The sequence below is a fragment of the Schistocerca nitens genome, chromosome 2, assembly GCF_023898315.1.
Source record: "Schistocerca nitens isolate TAMUIC-IGC-003100 chromosome 2, iqSchNite1.1, whole genome shotgun sequence".
Classification (NCBI taxonomy): Eukaryota; Metazoa; Arthropoda; class Insecta; order Orthoptera; family Acrididae; genus Schistocerca; species Schistocerca nitens.
Genome location: NC_064615.1, coordinates 997372580 through 997392222, shown reverse-complemented (window position 1 = coordinate 997392222; position 19643 = coordinate 997372580). Strand labels below are relative to the sequence as shown.

The 19643-nt window shown below is 42.7% G+C and overlaps 1 protein-coding gene across 1 annotated transcript in view; it reads right to left on the bottom strand.

Moving 5' to 3' along the window:
• The window catches only part of LOC126235494 (uncharacterized), a 284326-nt gene that overhangs the window by 206183 nt on the left and 58500 nt on the right, over positions 1–19643 (bottom strand). Inside the window, exons 5-6 of the mRNA XM_049944213.1 lie at positions 17464–17612; positions 16521–16729 (exon numbers count right to left, since the gene is read on the bottom strand). Coding sequence (XP_049800170.1) covers positions 16521–16729; positions 17464–17612 — 358 coding nt within the window. The remainder of the gene's footprint in view (positions 1–16520; positions 16730–17463; positions 17613–19643) is intronic.

Here is a 19643-nt window from a genome sequence, read left to right as displayed (position 1 = left end):
GCCATCAGCTGTACAATTTTATTTATTCTCTACCAGTATCAGTACTGTCTACCACCTTCTACCACTACACACACACACACACACACACACACACACACACACACACACACACACACACACACATAAACTTAACATCAAATAATCACCACAAGCTCAGTAAGAACAGGAACTACCATGTTCTGAGCGAGCTTGTGGTGGTTATTTGATGTTAAGATTACGAGTGTACATGTTACCACACTTCAGTTGTGTAAATCTACTACAGTGGAAATTCAGTGAAACAATTATTGCGTAATTTGTCATACTTTATATCTGATGTTGCTGTATTAAGCAGAGATTAATTTTTGACCATTTTATGTACATTATGATTTGCTCTGAGGATGGTAGCCAGAACTGTAACTGGTAGGTAATAAATAAAATTGGACAGCTGCAAATATCATCAGATTCCAAAAAAGATGTTGATTAAAATAGTTGCACCAATGATGGGAGCATTTATCTAGCACAATTAACTCAGGATGTATACTGCTGCTCAGCAATTACAGGAGGTCTGATGCCACAATAAATTACGCAACACGTATAAACTAAACCTATTGTTATCTTAAACTGGAGAAAGATATTCATCGAAATCAAAGGGTGTTCTCTTGTCAGAATCTGAAACATATTCAATTAATATGTGATGTACAGGAACTCATGGGCTACAAGTAATATATAAAGGGCTCTCTTCTTATCGAAGGACATAATTATCTGCATACGTCTAGAGCTCATTCTCAGCTCTATTGGATTAACTTCTTTCTTTCCAAGTGATGAAGTGACAACTCGCCATTGACTAACAGTTAGGTGACAATCTTATAATATTTGGAGAATCTGAATTCTAACACAAAGTAAGGTATCTTGCGGAGTATTGATCTAGACATAGAAATTCTTTCATGCACTCTTTACTTTTCCCACTTAACAATGGGGCAATGACATTTGACAGGAGGGCACTATAATATTGTATGTTCGCTATCAGAATATTTGTTCTCCTGGTTTCCTGTGTGCTCCGGAAGATTGGTTGCAGGTATTTTCACAAGAAAAAGACAATACTGCAAATGTTATTTATCAACTGTTCTATTGGGTATGTAACTGGACTAGCATGACTCCTATCAAAGCAACATACCTAACCACCCCCGAAAAACCTAGTCCACTGTTCCCCGAGTTGCGAAGACTAGTGGACCAAAGACAAAAATTTCTCTGTAACAAATACTGCACAGGTATCTGGATTACACAACTAAGAACTCTTTAGTGTCATCCTACCTCAACCACCAACACAAAGGATTTTAAACCTCAGCGAATGTATTAACACTTCAAGGATCCTTCCCACGGTAAACTTCAAGTGTTTGTGTGCCAAAGGCACAACAGAGCACTGTCTGCTGTTTGGTTACAAGTCACAATGCTCTTGCTGATAAGTATCTCTATGTAAACTCTTGTAGGCAGCCTAACAGCATTACATTAGACTGCATATAGTATCTTGAACTGAGATAACCTTTATGATCCACACACACAAAGTTCAGTCAAACTAGAACCATTTGAAAGTAAATGCAAATACACACTTATGTAAAGTGAAATTAAAGTAAAATTGGTGTCATGTACCTATCAAGTTGTCTTGTTTACTAACTTTAAAGTAAAAGACTTTTAATTTATCTGCTTTTGAAATCATAATAATATGGAGTCCTGTACACAGTTCAGGATCTTGCTAACTGTTATGATTACAAATGTACTCCCAATAATTTTAAACAAACATGCATTTCCCTTTTATATAGTTATTTACATAACTGTGCATCACAGGTGGAATTGAGATTTGTGTAGTGGCTGTGAACTAACCCAATCACCACTTCTGTGGCAGTGAACATTTGCAGCTATCATAATCTTTACCAACTGACATAAAATATACTGCTCTTAGAAATAAATTAAACGTAATCTTTCACAAAAAAAAAAAAATTCACTTTTGTAAATAAACCTATGTTTTGTGAATAATTTCACTTTCATATCTAAATTTCATTATGAAAAGTACTTAAGCTTCAAAGTTACATTTAAATGAACAAAATAATCTTCATGAAATAAACACTTTTTGTCAAACATTTTTATCAAAAATCAGTTTTACAAATCCTTTAGGTGTTATCTTTCTTTGAACAGAGTAAGTTATTAAGCAAATACCTTTACCCTAGAAGGGATGAGCTGGACTCTCAGACCCATGTGGATTTTGTATTAAAATACATGCAACAGTACACTACTTATATGTAAGCCATTCACTGTTGTTTTCAGTTAAGATTCCATGAGGCCACTACTTGTTTCATCATTACTATGTTTGCCAGGTGATTGTTTACATGAGAAGAAACATGTTCTGGGTCTGACAACTAGTACATCCGTTTACATCAGCTATTTCTGCTTATGCAATTTTCTTGTTAAGCTGACTGTGGGCAATAAAACTGCTCAGAAGTGGCTTGGCAGTATACTCTAAGTGAGTAAGAAATTGAAAAACTTGTTAGAAAGTGATGATGATTTGGATGTAGAAACTAATTTTGTTCCTGAAAGTAATCACAACACAGAAAATGAAATGAAAGAGGAACAGCTGGACAATGAAGACAATGTCATTATTCCTTTCAGAAACGTGAGTACATTCAATAACGCTGATCGAGATTCTGTATCAACTAGTGTGATTGGTTCCAGTCCCTCTACCAGTGAATCATCTCTTTGCTATTTGTCGAGATGGACAAACTAAATAGTTGAAAAATGTTACCAACCAAAATGTCTGTACCATATCTCTCAATATAATTACACATCTCCCTGGTGTCAGCTGGGAAGCCAGAAATGCACACATCAATGTCAAGCCCCTGAAACTGTTCAGTAACAATGATTTGCTCGATTTGACAACAGATGGCACCAACACTTTCATTGTTTGTTGTTGTTGTTGTGGTCTTCAGTCCTGAGACTGGTTTGATGCAGCTCTACATGCTACTCTATCCTGTGCAAGCTTCTTCATCTCCCAGTACCTACTGCAGCCTACATCCTTCTGAATCTGCTTACTGTATTCATCTCTTGGTCTCCCTCTACGATTTTTACCCTCCACGCTGCCCTCCAGTACTAAATTGGTGATCCCTTGGTACCTCAGAACATATCCTACCAACCGATCCCTTCTTCTTGTCAAGTTGTGCCACAAACTTCTCTTCTCGCAAATCCTATTCAATACCTCCTCATTAGTTGTGTGATCTACCCAACTAATCTTCAGCATTCTTCTCTAGCACCACATCTCGAATGCTTCTATTCTCTTCTTGTCTAAACTATTTATCTTCCATGTTTCACTTCCATACATGGCTACACTCAATACAAATACTTTCAGAAACGACTTCCTGACACTTAAATCTATACTCGATGTTAACAAATTTCTCTTCTTGAGAAACGCTTTCCTTCCCATTGCCAGTCTACATTTTATATCCTCTCTACTTCCACCATCATCAGTTATTTTGCTCCCCAAATAGCAGAACTCATTTACTACTTTAAGTGTCTCATTTCCTAATCTAATTCCCTCAGCATCACCCGACTTAATTCGATTACATTCCATTATCCTCGTTTTGCTTTTGTTGATGTTCATCTTATATCCTCCTTTCAAGACACTATCCATTCCGTTCAACTGCTCTTCCAAGTCCTTTGCTGTCTCTGACAGAATTACAATGTCATCGGCGAACCTCAAAGTTTTTATTTCTTCTCCATGGATTTTAATACCTACTCCGAATTTTTCTTTTGTTTCCTTCACTGCTTGCTCAATATACAGATCGAATAACATCGGGGAGGGGCTACAACCCTGTCTCACTCCCTTCCCAACCACTGCTTCCCTTTCATGCCCCTCAACTCTTATAACTGCCATTTGGTTTCTATACAAATTGTAAATAGCCTTTCGCTCCCTATATTTTACCCCTGCCACCTTCAGAATTTGAAAGAGAGTATTCCAGTCAACATTGTCAAAAGCTTTCTCTAAGTCTACAAATGCTAGAAACATAGCTTTGCCTTTCCTTAATCAAGCTTCTAAGATAAGCCGTATGGTCAGTATTGCCTCACGTGTTCCAATATTTCTACAGAATCCAAACTGATCTTCCCCGAGGTCGGCTTCTACCAGTTTTTCCATTCGTCCATAAATAATTCGTGTTAGTATTTTGCAGCCGTTACTTATTAAACTGATAGTTCGGTAATTTTCACATCTGTCAACACCTGCTTTCTTTGGGATTGGAATTATTATATTCTTCTTGAAGTCTGAGGGTATTTCACCTGTCTCATACTTCTTGCTCACCAGATGGTAGAGTTTTGTCAGGACTGGCTCTCCCAAAACCGTCAGTTGTTCTAATGGAATGTTGTCTACTCCCGGGGCCTTGTTTCGACTTAGGTCTTTCAGTGCTCTGTCAAACTCTTCACGCAGTATCATATCTCCCATTTCATCTTCATCTACATCCTCTTCCATTTCCATAATTTTGTCCTCAAGTATATCGCCCTTGTATAGACCCTCTATATACTCCTTCCACTTTTCTGCTTTCCCTTCTTTGCTTAGAACTGGGTTTCGATCTGAGCTCTTTATATTCATGCAAGTGGTTCTCTTTTCTCCAAAGGACTCTTTAATTTTCCTGTAGGCAGTATCTATCTTACCCCTAGTGAGATAAGCCTCTACATCCTTACATTTATCCTCTAGCCATCCCTGCTTAGCCATTTTGCACTTCCTGTTGATCTCATTTTTGAGACGTTTGTATTCCTTTTTGCCTGCTTCATTTACTGCATTTTTATATTTTCTCCTTTCATCAATTAAATTCAATATTTCTTCTGTTACCCAAGGATTTCTGCTAGCCCTCGTCTTTTTACCTACTTGATCGTCTGCTGCCTTCACTACGTCATCCCTCAAAGCTACCCATTCCTCTTCTACTGTATTTCTTTCCGCCATTCCTGCCATTTGTTCCCTTACGCTCTCCCTGAAACTCTCTACAACCTCTGGTTCTTTCAGTTTATCCAGGTCCCATCTCCTTAAATTCCCGCCTTTTTGCAGGTTCTTCAGTTTCAGTCTACAGTTCATAACCAATAGACTGTGGTCACAGTCCACATCTGACCCTGGAAATGTCTTACAATTTAAAACCTGGTTCCTAAATCTCTGTCTTACCATTATATAATCTATCTGATACCTTTTAGTATCTCCAGGATTCTTCCAGGTATACAACCTTCTTTTATGATTCTTGAACCAAGTGTTAGCAATGATTAACTTGTGCTCTGTGCAAAATTCTACCAGGCGGCTTCCTAATTCATTTCTTACCCCCAATCCATATTCACCTACTACATTTCCTTCTCTCCCTTTTCCTACTACCGAATTCCAGTCACCCATGACTATTAAATTTTCGTCTCCCTTCACTATCTGAATAATTTCTTTTATTTCAACATACATTACTTCAATTTCTTCGTCATCTGCAGAGCTAGTTGGCATATAAACTTGTACTACTATAATAGGCGTGGGCTTCGTGTCTATCTTGGCCACAATAATGCGTTCACTATGCAGTTGGTAGTAGCTTACCCGCACTCTTATTTTTTTATTCATTATTAAGCCTACTCTTGCATGACCCCTATTTGACTTTGTATTTATAACCCTGTATTCGCCTGACCAAAAGTCTTGTTCCTCCTGCCACCGAACTTCACTAATTCCCACCATATCTAACTTTGGCCTATCCATTTCCCTTTTTAATTTTCTAACCTACCTGCCCGATTAAGGGATTTGACATTCCACGCTCCGATCCGTAGAACGCCAGTTTCCTTTCTCCTGATAATGACGTCCTCTTGAGTAGTCCCCGCCCGGAGATCCAAATGGGGAACTATTTTACCTCCGGAATATTTTACACAAGAGGACGCCATCATCATTAACCATAAAGTAAAGCTGCATGCCCTCGGGAAAAATTACGGCTGTAGTTTCCCCTTGCTTTCAACCGTTCGCAGTACCAGCACAGCATGGCCGTTTTGGTTAGTGTTACAAGGCCAGATCAGTCAATCATCCAGACTGTTGCCCCTGCAACTACTGAAAAGGCTGCTGCCCCTCTTCAGGAACCACACGTTTGTCTGGCCTCTCAACAGATACCCCTCCATTGTGGTTGCACCTACGATACGGCTATCTGTATCGCTGAGGCACGCAAGCCTCCCCACCAACGGCAAGGTCCATGGTTCATGGGGGGGAGGCATCATTTATCCATACAGTAAAGCTGCATGCCCTCAGGAAAAGTTACGGCTGTAGTTTCCCCTTGCTTTCAGCCGTTCGCAGTACCAGCACAGCAAGGCCGTTTTGGTTAGTGTTACGAGGCCAGATCAGTCAATCGTCCAGACTGTTGCCCCTGAAACTACTGAAAAGGCTGCTGCCTCTCTTCAGGAACTACACGTTTGTCTGGCCTCTCAACAGATACCCCTCCGTTGTGGTTGCACCTACAGTACGGCCATCTGTATCGTTGAGGCACCCAAGCCTCCCCACCAACGGTAAGGTCCATGGTTCATGGAGGGGGGGATTAGCTCACATAAAACCTCTTTATGAAAGTGACCCAAACACTGCATGAAACATGAAAAATGAGTTCAAGGCATTTGTGGGTCTTTTGGACATTTCTGATGTTTTCAATGTGGCAAAATGAATATGAAAGAATTTTGGAACACTTATGGCACATGGACAGAAATCTCCCCTCCAAGTATGTCACTGTGAAGATTAGTTTTCTTTTGAGAGAACAGATAATACTCACACAAGAGAAACATAAAAACATGGTAAGTTGGTACTTGTACCTGTTATGGGCAAATACAAAACGCATTACACAACAAGTGAATACCTTACAGTGGATGAAGTGTTACAGTGTTCATTCAGAATCAGGAGCCTATGAGATCAAGATACTTATCATTGCTGGCTCACAAGCTACACTCTTGTTAGGAAACTCTTCACAGATTGTAGGCTTATAGTCAATGGAACATTGCACAAAAACAGAAGAGAAATTACTTTGGAATTCTTGACTCACAAGAAAAGAGAAATAAATTCATCTATACTCGGATATAATGACAATTTCACATTAGTGTCATATGTGCCAAAGAAAAATAAATGTGCAATTTTGTTGTCATCAATGCATGCAAACAATAAAATCAGTCAAGAGACAGGCAATTTTAAGAAGCCAGAAATTATTACATTCCATAATTCAAAAAAAGAGTGGAATGGATGTGGTTGCTGCCATGTGTTCAGAACATCTCCATCTACATCTACATCCATATTCCACAGTCCACCTTACAGTGCATGGTAGAGGATAACCCGTACCACTACTAGCTATTTCGTTTCCTGTTCCACTTGCGAATAGAACGAGGGAAAAAAATGACTATCTATATACCTCCACTTGAGCCTTAATTTCTCATACCTTATCTTTGTGGCCCTTATGTGCAATGTATGTTGAAAGCAACACAACCTTTCTGTAGTCAGCTTCAAATTCCAGTTCTCTAAATTTTCTCAGTTGTGTTCCCCGAAAATAATGTCATCTTACCTCCAGGAATTCCCATTTGAGTTCCCAAAGCATCTTCGTAACACTTGTGTGTTGTTCGAAACTACCAGTAACCAATCTAGAAGCCTGCCCCTAGATTGCTTCAATGTCTTCCTTTAATCCCATCTGGTTACAGATCCCAAACATGCAAGCAACACTCAAAAATAGGTCACACTAACATCCTACATGCGGTCTCTTTTACAGATGAACCAGTTTCCTACCACAAACCTCGCATGCTCGTTCCATTTCCATCGCTTTGCAGTGTTATGTCCAGATATTTAAATGACATGACTGTATCGAGCAGTACACCACTAATGCTGCATCCAAACATTGAGGGTTTGCTTTTTCTGATCATCTGCATTAACTTAAGTTTTTCTACATTTAGAGCTAGCTGCCATTCATCACACCAACTACAAATTTTGTCTAAGTCATCCCCTATCCTCCTACAGTCACTCAACTTTGACACCCTATCATACATCACAGCATCATCAGTATACAATCACAGAATAACATGAGTCCTATCACACTTCTGTGGGGAACTCCCAAAGATATCCTTGTCTCTGATGAACACTAAATGTCGAGGATAACATACTGGGTTCTATGACTTAAGAATGCTTCAAGCCACTAGCATATCCGTGAACCTATTCCATATGTTTGTACGTTCTTTAACAGCCTGCAGTGGAACTCCATTACAAATGCTTTCCATTAATCTAGAAATATGGACTCTGCCCATTGACCTTATCCATAGTTCAAAGTATATTGTGTGAGAAAAAGGCAAGCTGAGTTTCACACAAGTGATGCTCTCTAAAACCATGCTGATTCTTGGACATAAGCTTCTCAGTCTCAAGAAAGTTTATTATATTTGAACTGTGAAGATTTTCAAGGATTCTGCAGCAAACCACTATTACGTATATTGGACTGTAATTTTGTGGGTCTGTTGTTCTGCCCTTCTTATGCACAGGAGTCACTTGCACTTTTTTCCAGTTTCTTGGGATTTTGTGCTGGATAAGACATTCACAATAAATGCAAGCTAAGTAAACGGCCAATGCCGTTGAGTACTCTTTGAAAAAGTGAATTGGGATTCTATCTGGCTTGGAGACTTAATTGTTTTCAACTCCTTCAGTCGATTCTCTACACCAAGGATGCTTATTACTGTGTCATCCATTTGTTCAATGATCTAATGACATTATGTTTGTGCGATTCTCCTGCGTCAATAATTTTTTTAAACACGAACTTTCGCTTTGCTACCTTTAAGTGCCACACCAGACTGGTCAACAAGTGACTGGATGCAAGCCTTAGAGCAGCGTTGCAATTTTCATAGGACCAGAATTTTCTTGGGTTCTCTGCCAGATCTTTTGCTAAGGTATGATGGTGGTAGTAATTGTATGCTTTGCTCATAGATCTTTTCACAGTTTACACAAATCCCTACTAATCTTTGCTTGTCATCATTTGCATTCCTACCGTACCGTTGAGCAACCAGCAGCAAGTTAGGACGTCTGCTGAAGAAACATGAGATAAGATCAGTGTTCTGGCCTGCCCCCAAGATACAAGATATGTTGCACCCTGTTAAAGACTACATTGCTCGCCGAGTGTCCGGCGTGTATGGTGTACCCTGTGAATGTGGCAGCATGAATATCAGACAAACAATTCGCACGGTTAGGGAGAGTTGTACAGAGCACAAGCGCCGTACAAAACAAAGGAAGCTTGACAAGTCAGCCATTGTGGAGCATCGCCTAAAAAACGGACATAAAATACAGTTCGAAAACACAAAAGTGTTGGCTCATGCATCTACATATTGGGACTCCGTTATAAAGGAAGCAGCCGAGATTTGTTTAAACAACAAAAATTTCAACACAGACCAGGGGTACACACTCAGCAGGGCACAGGGGCGGGCATTGGACATTGACAGAAAGCAAAGACAGATGCGCGATGCGGGAGCGGAAGTTTCAAACATGGCACCCGCCCCTGGCGCCACCTTACGTCACCAGTGCTGCCACGGCAATAGTTCCGCTAGCTGCCCGGGTTGACTTATGGGAGCGCGTGCCCCACATTGGGTCTATCTGATTGGCTGCTGCTGATATCATACGTATATAAGTGAGAAATCGTAGCAACCTTGGCAGTCAGTGAATTCCTGACGATGGCGGGGATGGGCATCGAAAGCTCGAGGATTTTATTCGAATTCACTCAGCTTGAATACCAAGAACGTTTTATTCATGTATGCCATTTCAAAAGACTCAGAGGACACATCTGCTTATATTCATTTCAGTTCTGATAATTGTGCGTTTCGCCGCTAAAGAGCATCTGGTACTACAATTGTAGCCTGGCTGTTGTGTTTTGGTTGTGGTGGTTGCCACTACATATCATCTTTACTGTATGCAACTTAGGATATTCAACAACAAAACTTGCACTCCCCCCCCCCCCCCTCTCTCTCTCTCTCTCTCTCTCTCTCTCTCTCTCTCTCTCTCTCTCTCTCTCACCCGGGATGCCGACATGACCCGCAGTGCACACAAAGACCATGGAGCAGCTGCAACAGGAAAGAGTATGGAGGGACACCTGGATAGCCATCACTAGATGAGAGCGGGGGAAACACTGGTTGGTAGATCGTAAATCACTCATCGAGTCACTACAGATAACAAAGGACTCACCTGAGCAGGAGAGGATATACTCTAGGGCTCAAGAGACGGCGACAAGCTCTGCAGTGAAAACACTGCAGCCGGTCAGCAGCGGGCATTGTTCAGAATGATCCCCAAGAGTAATAGCATAACCAACTCAACCAGCAACTATCGAACCGTCGGTATAGGCCATGTCAGAGCCGTGAAACGCGGCAAGGATGGAAAGAAAGTGGCGGCGGAGGGCCTCAGGAGGGACTGAGTCCTTCAGGCCCTGTGCCAAATCCAGCCGAAGGCACAGGCGGGGCACACGGCACAGGGGTAAACGTATACTGGCCCGGAAAAGAGGTGGGAGAGGGAAAAACTCAAGCCCAGAGATAAGAGCCCGGACGCGAAGCGCGATCATACACCCTGACCAGGGCCGGCGTTCTGGAAGATGGATGACCGAGTTGGGGAAAAGGATACAGTAATTTGGATGCCCGGGCATGCTACAAACATGTGCAGCATAAGTGGCCAATAGACGTAGGTGCCGGATCAGCAATGAAGGGACACCAGCCTCCACAAGTATGCTGTGTACAGGGCTTGTGCGGAAAGCTCTAGTTGCAAATCGGATCCCGCAGTGAAGTATGGGGTCAAGCAACAACGCTGAAGGCAATGCAGAACCATAAGCCAGGCTCCCATAATCAAGATAGGACTGAATCAATGCCCGATACAGTCTTAGAAGGGTAGACCGATCGGCACCCCAGCTGGTGTGACTCAAACAACAAAGAGCGTTAAAATGGCGCCAGCACGTTTGTTTAAGCTGCTGAATATGAGGGAGCCAAGTCAACCAGGTATCAAAAAGCAAGCCCAAAAAACAATGTGTCCCCACCACAGCAAGAGGTTCGTTGTCAAGATAAAGCCATGGCTCAGGGTGAATAGTGCGACACCGGTAGAAATGCATGACGCAGGTCTTGGCGGCCAAGAACTTGAAGCCGTGCTTGATGGAACAAGACTGTGCCCTGTGGATAGCGCCCTGTAGCTGCCGTTCAGCAACCGCAATGCCAGTGGAGATACAGTACAAGCTAAAGTCATCAGCATACAAAGAAGCCGATACGGACGGTCCCACAACTGCAGCTAGCCCATTGATAGCAACTAAAAAGAGGCAGACACTCAAGACAGATCCTTGCGGGACCTCATTCTCCTGGACTCGGGAGGAACTATGGGAGGAACCAACTTGCACGTGGAAAGAACGAAGCGACAGAAAATTTTGAATAAAAATTGGAAGCAGGCACCTAAGACCCCACCCATGGAGTGTGGTGAGGATGTGATGTCACCATGTGGTATTGTATGCCTTCCGCATGTCAAGACGGCAACCAGATGCCGATGGTGGGCAGATGCCAAACAGATGGCAGACTCCAGGCAGACCAGAATATCGGTGGCAGAGCAGCCCTTACGGAATCCACCCTGAGATGGAACCAGAAGGCCCTGAGACTCAAGTAGCCAATTCAACCTCCGGCTCACCATGCATTCGAGCAACTTGCACAGAACATTGGTGAGGCTAATGGGGCGATAGCTGTCCACCTCCAGTGGGTTCTTGCCAGGCTTCAATACTGGTATGATAATGCTTTCCCGCCACTGAGATGGGAACTCACCATCAACCCAGATACGGTTGAAAAGGTCTAGGAGGTGTCACTGGCAGTTCACCGAGAGGTGTTTCAGCATCTGAAGGTGGATGCGATCCGGCCTGGGAGCTGTATCAGGACAAGCAGCTAGGGCACTTTGGAATTCCCATTCACTGAATGAAGCATTGTACGATTCAGGGTGGCGCATGTGGAATGAAAGGCTCGGACATTCCAACCGCTCTTTCAGGGAGCAGAAGGCCAATGGGTAATTAGTAGAAGCGGAACTCTGTGCATAATACTCTGCTAAGAGTTTTGCAATTGTGTCATAGTCAGTACAGACTGCTCCATTCAAGGAGAGCCCAGGTACGCTGACAGGGGTCAGATAACCACAGAAGCACCTAATCTTGGCCCACACCTGTGACAGAGAGATACGGTGGCCAATGGTGGAGACATACCTTTCCCAGCATTCCTGCTTGCATCGGCGAATAAGGCGGCGGGCTCAGGCATGGAGCCACTAAAGGCGATGAGGTGTTCCAATGACAGGTGCCGCTAATGACGCTGGGGGGCCCGCCTGCGATCTCTAATCGACTCACCGATCTTCGGTGACCACCAAGGTACAGTCCTCCGTCGAGGGGACCCGGAAGAACAGGGATTTGCAGATTGCGCAGCAAAAACGACGCCGGTGGTGATCGTGTGAACCACCACATCAATGGCATCATGAAAAAGAGTCAATAGAGGCAATGGAGGCGAACAAGTCCCAGTAAGCCTTATTCATAGCCCATCTGGAGAGGCACCCAGAAGAGTGACGCTGTCGCAGTGACAGGAAGATCGGAAAGTGGTCACTACCGCACAAGTCATCATGCACACTCCATTGGACAGATGGTAGAAGGCTAGGGCTGCAGACCGAAAGGTCGATGGATGAGTACGTGCCATGGGCCACACAGAAATTTGGGGAAGCATCATTATTTAAGAGGGAAAGATCGAGCTGTGCCAACACTTGCTCAACAACAGTGCCTCGGCCTGTTGCCACCAAGCCACCCCACAAAAGGGTTATGGGCATTAAAATCTCCCAGTAACAGAAAAGGTGGCGGCAGTTGGTCAATCAGTGCAGCCAATACATGCTGTGGGACATCAACATTTGGTGGAAGATAGATACTGCAGACAGTAATAGCCTGAGGCGTCTACACCCAAACAGTGACAGCATCTAAAGGTGTTTGAAGAGGGACACACTCGCTATAAAGAGAGTTAAGAATGTAGATGCAGATGCCACCAGACACCCTCTCATAAGCTGCCTGATTCCTATAATAACCCTAATAACCACAGAAGGCGGGGGTTCGCATCGCCATAAACGAAGTTTCCTGGAGAGCAATGCAGAATAAAGGGTGAAGGTTCAGAAGCTGTCGGAGCTCAGCAAGGTGGTGGAAAAAACGGCTGCAATCCCACTGGAGAATGACATTGTCCGTGGCCGAAAAAGGTGTGAAGGGACCGAGGAGCCAGGTTACGCCACTGGGTCACCTGCAGCCTCCAATTGAGGACGTGTGCGAGGGTCCGGCGAGATCTAGGTCCTCAGAAGACGCCAGAATCTCAACCTCATCCTCAGACGCAGAGCCTGTAGGGAGCAGTGGGGTGGGCGCCACCTCAAGCTTTGGTCTTAGAGGTCTTCTTCTTGGACTTTTCTCGCTGCTCCTTGGATTTCACTGGCTGGGAGGGCTTCACTGATTCAGTCTCTGGGACAGAGGAGGATTGTGAAGCCCTACGACCAGTGGGCGTCATCTTTCCCACTGGTGGAAACCTGGAAAGGGAGGGACCCAAGGGACCCCTTGCAAGTGAGGAGTCGAAGAAGTTGGACGCTTCTCTGGCTTAGAAGTGGGGACGGGTGTTCCCAATGAGTGAGGGGGAGGGGAGGGGGGGTGTTGCTCCCAAAGTAGGTGGCGCAGGAGCAACAGGGAGGGTAGTGCCTCCCACAAGCAAGGTGACAGGTATAGTCTTCCACAGCTCTGAGAGATGACTGCTGTAGGTGGAGCTGATGGGGCTAATACAGTGGTAGCGGCGGCGTAAGAGGTCATACAAACCAGATGGAGGCATTCAAATTTCCACTTAGCCTTAGTGTAGGTTAGTCAGTCCAGGGTCTTCGATTCTATTATTTTCCGCTCTTTCTGTAAAATCCTGCAGTCTGGCGAGCAAGGTGAATGATGTTCTCTGCAGTTGACACAGATGGGAGGTGGGACACATGGAGAATTGGCATGTGATGGGCGTCCGCAGTCTCGACATGTGGGGCTCGAAGTAAAGAGGGAAGACATAAGGCACTTCAAGCACCTTATCGGGTGAGGGATATAGGGCTTGACATCATAGCAGTAGACCATCACCTTGACCTTCTCAGGCAATGTATGACCCTCGAAGGCCAAATGAAGGCACCGGTGGGAACCTGATTATCCCTCGGACCCCGAAGAATGTACCGGACGAAATGAACGCCTCGCAGCTCCAAATTGGCACGCAGCTCGTCATCAGACTGCAAAAGAAGGTTCCTGTGGAATATAATACCCTGGACCATATTTAAACTCTTATGGGGTGCAATGATAACAGAAACATACCCCAACTTGTCAAAGGCGAGTAATGCCCGTGACTGGGCAGATAATGCTGTTTTTATTAATACTGACCCAGAGCGCATTTTGGACAAGCCTTCCACATCCCCAAACTTGTCCTCTAATTGCTCGACAAAGAACTGAGGCTTCATCGTCGTGAAAGACTACCCATCAGCTCACGTACATACTAGGTACCAGGGCAAATAAGCTTTGCTGCCAACACTAGCCTTTCGTTCCTCCCATGGTGTGGCCAGGGAGGGGAACGATTTGGGGTCACACGTGTTTGCATTACATTGAGCCCTCAAACGCTTAGAGACTGCTGGTGGCTGGCCATCAGCTAGAGATGGTGTACCACGCTTCATTGCATGTCATCTGCCCTGATGCCACCCACTCCGACAAAGGGCCCTCCCCACGGGCGCCACCCAGCCACAGCAAGGGCCACCTGGCAGAATGGCCATTGCCAGGTGTCCCAATGCCCCAGGGAGATAGGCATCTACTCCTTGGCATACGTGGGCAGTTAATGGCGCAGGCATCAGCAGAGCGATCCCTGTGTTGTCAGGGGGCTACAACCAACAGGGTACACGGTGGCCCCACCACAACGGACTGGTTACCATGCTGGATATCAGGCGCAATGAAGTCCATGGTCGTTGGTGGCACAGAAAGCGACACTGCATAGTGCACAGTTTATCCTCGCCCAAGAGATGAAGAATGGGCGGGACTGCAATGTGATGACGAGAAAGGGGGCTAAAGATCTCAATGCATGATGGGCACAATGCACCAAGTAAGGCACCCTTCCGCAATTGGCTCGCTCTTCGGGATAATTTTGAAATATGGAGGTCAAACCCGAGGGGGACCAACTAGAAGTGCATAACAACAATATCAATGAGCTTGTGGCAGATCACAGCCAAGAAAGGACTACCAAAGATCTTATGGAGTTGCAGTGTGTTTCATAGCAGAAAGTTGTGGAGAGGAGTTCTTCGGAGGAGGAGGTAACACCGAAGCAGCAATCTTCTGGTGCAATAAGAGAAATGCTTAAAGCATGAGAATCAGTTGCATTGTACACTGAAGATCATTATCCCAATAAAGCAGTGGCTACACACACTACAAATTTATCTGACGATAATGCTGTGTCACATTGGCTGTGTTGAAGCGTTAGCAGAAACAAATTACTATAGATAGGTTCCTAGTAAAAAGGATTAATTATATATCATGAATAATGAAGTACATAATACCAATATAATAGAGGGAAACATTCCACGTGGGAAAAATATATCTAAAAACAAAGATGATGCGACTTACCGGACGAAAGCGCTGGCAGGTCGATAGACACACAAACAAACACAAACACACACTCAAAATTCAAGCTTTCGCAACAAACTGTTGCCTCATCAGGAAAGAGGGAAGGAGAGGGAAAGACGAAAGGATGTGGGTTTTAAGGGAGAGGGTAAGGAGTCATTCCAATCCCGGGAGCGGAAAGACTTACCTTAGGGGGAAAAAAGGACAGGTATACACTCTCACACACACACATATCCATGCACACATATACAGGCACAAGCAGACATATTTAAAGACAAAACTCTTTGCCTTTAAATATGTCTGCTTGTGCCTGTATATGTGTGGATGGATGTGTGTGTGTGTGTGCGCGCGCGAGTGTATACCTGTCCTTTTTCCCCCTAAGGTAAGTCTTTCCGCTCCCGGGATTGGAATACCTCCTTACCCTCTCCCTTAAAACCCACATCCTTCCGTCTTTCCCTCTCCTTCCCTCTTTCCTGATGAGGCAACAGTTTGTTGCGAAAGCTTGAATTTTGTGTGTGTGTTTGTGTTTGTTTGTGTGTCTATCGACCTGCCAGCGCTTTCGTCCGGTAAGTCACATCATCTTTGTTTTTAGAAGTACATAATGCTGTATGCATAATTTTGTTTGAATAAATGGCATGAATAAGATAAAACTTTTAGTAATTTTTCTGCGTGGAACGCATCATATTTTACTTTAATTTATATGGGATAAATTGTTTCACTTAATAAGTGTTTTGCACTACAAATAAGATCTTGGAACAAATTATGCTCGCTATGCAAGGTTTCACTGTAGTTATATAAGTAATCATTTTCTTATAGTTAACTAGTATTACCATACCTTATGTTACCTTTTCTTAATATATAAAGTAAAGATGTTACACCTACTAGGAAAGAGCGCAAAATGAATGTGGGACTCCATTTTCCCTTCCTTTGAATTCTTCTCAAGTATAAGTATGACAGGATCAGTTTTTCCAAAACTGCTTTCCAATACTACAAAATCCTCCACCAACATTTCCTCATTCAGATAACAAAGTTGTAATGAATAGGGACAAATAGTGATTAGTTTCTTTGTACTTGTCAATCCAACAATGTATCTGTAAAAAATGTGACACAACAATCAAATAAGAACTGTTAGCTTCTGAAGACAGCTATGCCTTAAGATTAACTTATTACTATGGCACATCTTTTGCTCTCAAACCAAATCATATACATATGTTCCACTGGAGTGAGTACAACAGAGTACAAAATGCAAAGTGTTAATACATCCTACAATGGTGAAAACATTTTAACCTCTAAGAATGAACTATTCAGCTCCCCAATACCTAGAGTATAAATTTTAAATTGGGTAATTCAACTTTCCATTAAATGTTTCCCTCGCTATTTCCATTTGTTTGTTATAAGATGATTGCACTCTAGTTACTACCATGACTGCATAGCATACATTTGAATAGGCAATGTTTTACAAAAGTTAAAACAGTCCTCAGACCTTTAGGTTGGTTTAAACATTGCACTGACTTCACTACGCACTGATGGGGCTGGAGGGGCATGGGGGAGCAAGGAATTCAGCGTGAACACGTAACCATGGTGTAACTTAGAACTTTTCATATATACAAACAACACCTACTTTAATATTTTATTGAATCTTACATAATTAGCACTTCATATAACACAGGACACAAGAAAATTTAGTGCCAAATTGTACTGCATCAGATTGTATTCAATGTCATACGTTAAGTAAGTAATTGAACCGACTTTCAAAGTGTTAACTTTTCCTGTTTTAGTCTTAACATTACACAAGTACTTAATATAGCCTTATAATCTCTCAAACCTGGATTGTTGAAGCTGTTGAACTTTTATTATCTCTTCATCAACAGAAACAAAGTCGATAAGTTCATCATTTCTCCAGAGTTTGATTAATTCAGAAAATTGTAATATTTTTATTTCATTATTTTCAGTAAGTGTTGTTGCAGTAAACACCTGAAATCATGTAAGAAATGCATGTAAATGAAATAGCACAAACCTGTAAAAATGCTGAGGCGTAATACAACTGTAGCTATTTTAATGTGTGTGTGTGTGTGTGTGTGTGTGTGTGTGTGTGTGTGTGTGTGTGTGTGTGTTTTCAGAAGAAGGCCTTCTGGCCGAAAACTTACGTGTTTAGTTGTCTTTGTGCCTGTCTTCAACTCAACATCTTCACTATATGGTAAGTAGCAATCTATCCTTTTCATAACATTGTCATTATCCCATCCTGGATCTTTCACTGTTTGTCTACTCCAAAGTGCTGTAACTAATATTTAAAATAGAACAGAGGTTCAGAGCAGTCATTGGCAAAAGATTCTGGTTCAGTTCACCATTCTATCTCCAGAAGCGGACTGCCAAGGGGGAAGTGACCATGACAAAAAAGATGGAATAACCAGGGGAGGGATAACATTCTGAGTTGGAGTATGAAATGTCACAAGTTTGAACATGGTAAAAAAGTTAGAAAAACTGGAAAGGCTAAATCTAGGTGTAGTGGAGGTAAGATAAGGTTTTTTGGTCAGACAAATATAAGACAATATCAACAGGAGCATAAAATGGCATAAGAGAATTAAGATTCATTATGAATAGGAAGGTGTGGCAGAAGGTGAGTTACCGTGAACAGTTCAGTGATAGGGGTTGTTCCATCAGTTTCAAAAGTAAACAAAATGTTGACGATCACTGTTCTGATATACATGCTAACGTTACAAGCAGCAGCAGCAGCAGCAGCAGCAGAGACAGAGAGAGAGAGAGAGAGAGAGAGAGAGAGTACTGAACAGATAATTCAATATATAAAGAAAGGTCGATTCAGTTGTAGGGGAAGGAATACAAGAAAGGGTTACAGGATAATACGAGTTTGGCAGTAGGAATGAGAGAACAGAAAGACTGAGTTCTGTAGTAAGTTTCAGGTGGTAATGGTGAACATTCTGTTTGAGAATCGCTAGAGGAGGCGGTATAAAGAGATAAATAGAAAAGATATGGAGACACAGGAAGGTTCCTGTTGGATTACACCCTGGTCAAACATACATTACAAAATCAAATATCGGATTGTAAGGCATACTCAGAATGAGATACGTACTTAGCTCATAATTTAGTTGTGATGAGGATTAGACTGAAGTTCAAGAGAATGGTATGGAAGAATCAATGTGGAAGGAAGTGGGATACAGAAGTATTGACGAATGGTGAGATGTGCGATAAAGAACATCAGAGTAGGCAGTTCAGTTGAAGAGGAGTGGATATCTCTAAAAAGGGCAATCACAGATGTTGAACAAACACTGGCATGAGGAAGTTAGCTGCAAAGAAACCTTGGGTAATGAAAGAAATACTTCAATTGATTGATTAAAGAAGGAAGTTCAGAAGTGTTCTGGGAAAGACAAGAATACAACAATATAAACCAGGAGTGAAATAAATAGTAAGCACAGGGTAGCCAAGGCGAAATGGCTGCTGGAAAGCTGTGAAGAATCAAAAAAGAAATTAAGACAAGGCGAAATGCCTGCAGGGAAGATGCAAAGGAATTGGAAAAAAATTATCATTGGGACGAATTACTCAGCATGTAGAGACATCAAAACAACCTTAGGTGAAATTAAAAGCAAAGGTGGTACCATTAAGAGTGCAATGTGAATTCCGCTATCAAAAACAGAGGAAAAAGAGGATGGGTGGAAAGATTACATTGACTGAAAGAAATCACAGCATAAAAAAATAATTAATGTAGAGTAACGAAATTTTGGGAATACGTTTATCTAGGTAACATATTTAAGTGATTAACTTTTCAAGATCACAGGTTAATGTAAGCACAAGATAAGCCATTACAAATGTGAAATTTGGTACGTTTATAACCAGAGTAACTGCCGGAATGTTGAATGCAAACATGCATGCATTGTGTTGTACAAGTACCGGGTTTTCAGTTTGTGGGATGGAGTTACATGCCTGTTGTACTCTGTCAGTCAATAAGGGGACTGTTACTGCTGTTTGTGGATGAGGCTGGAGTTGTCTGAT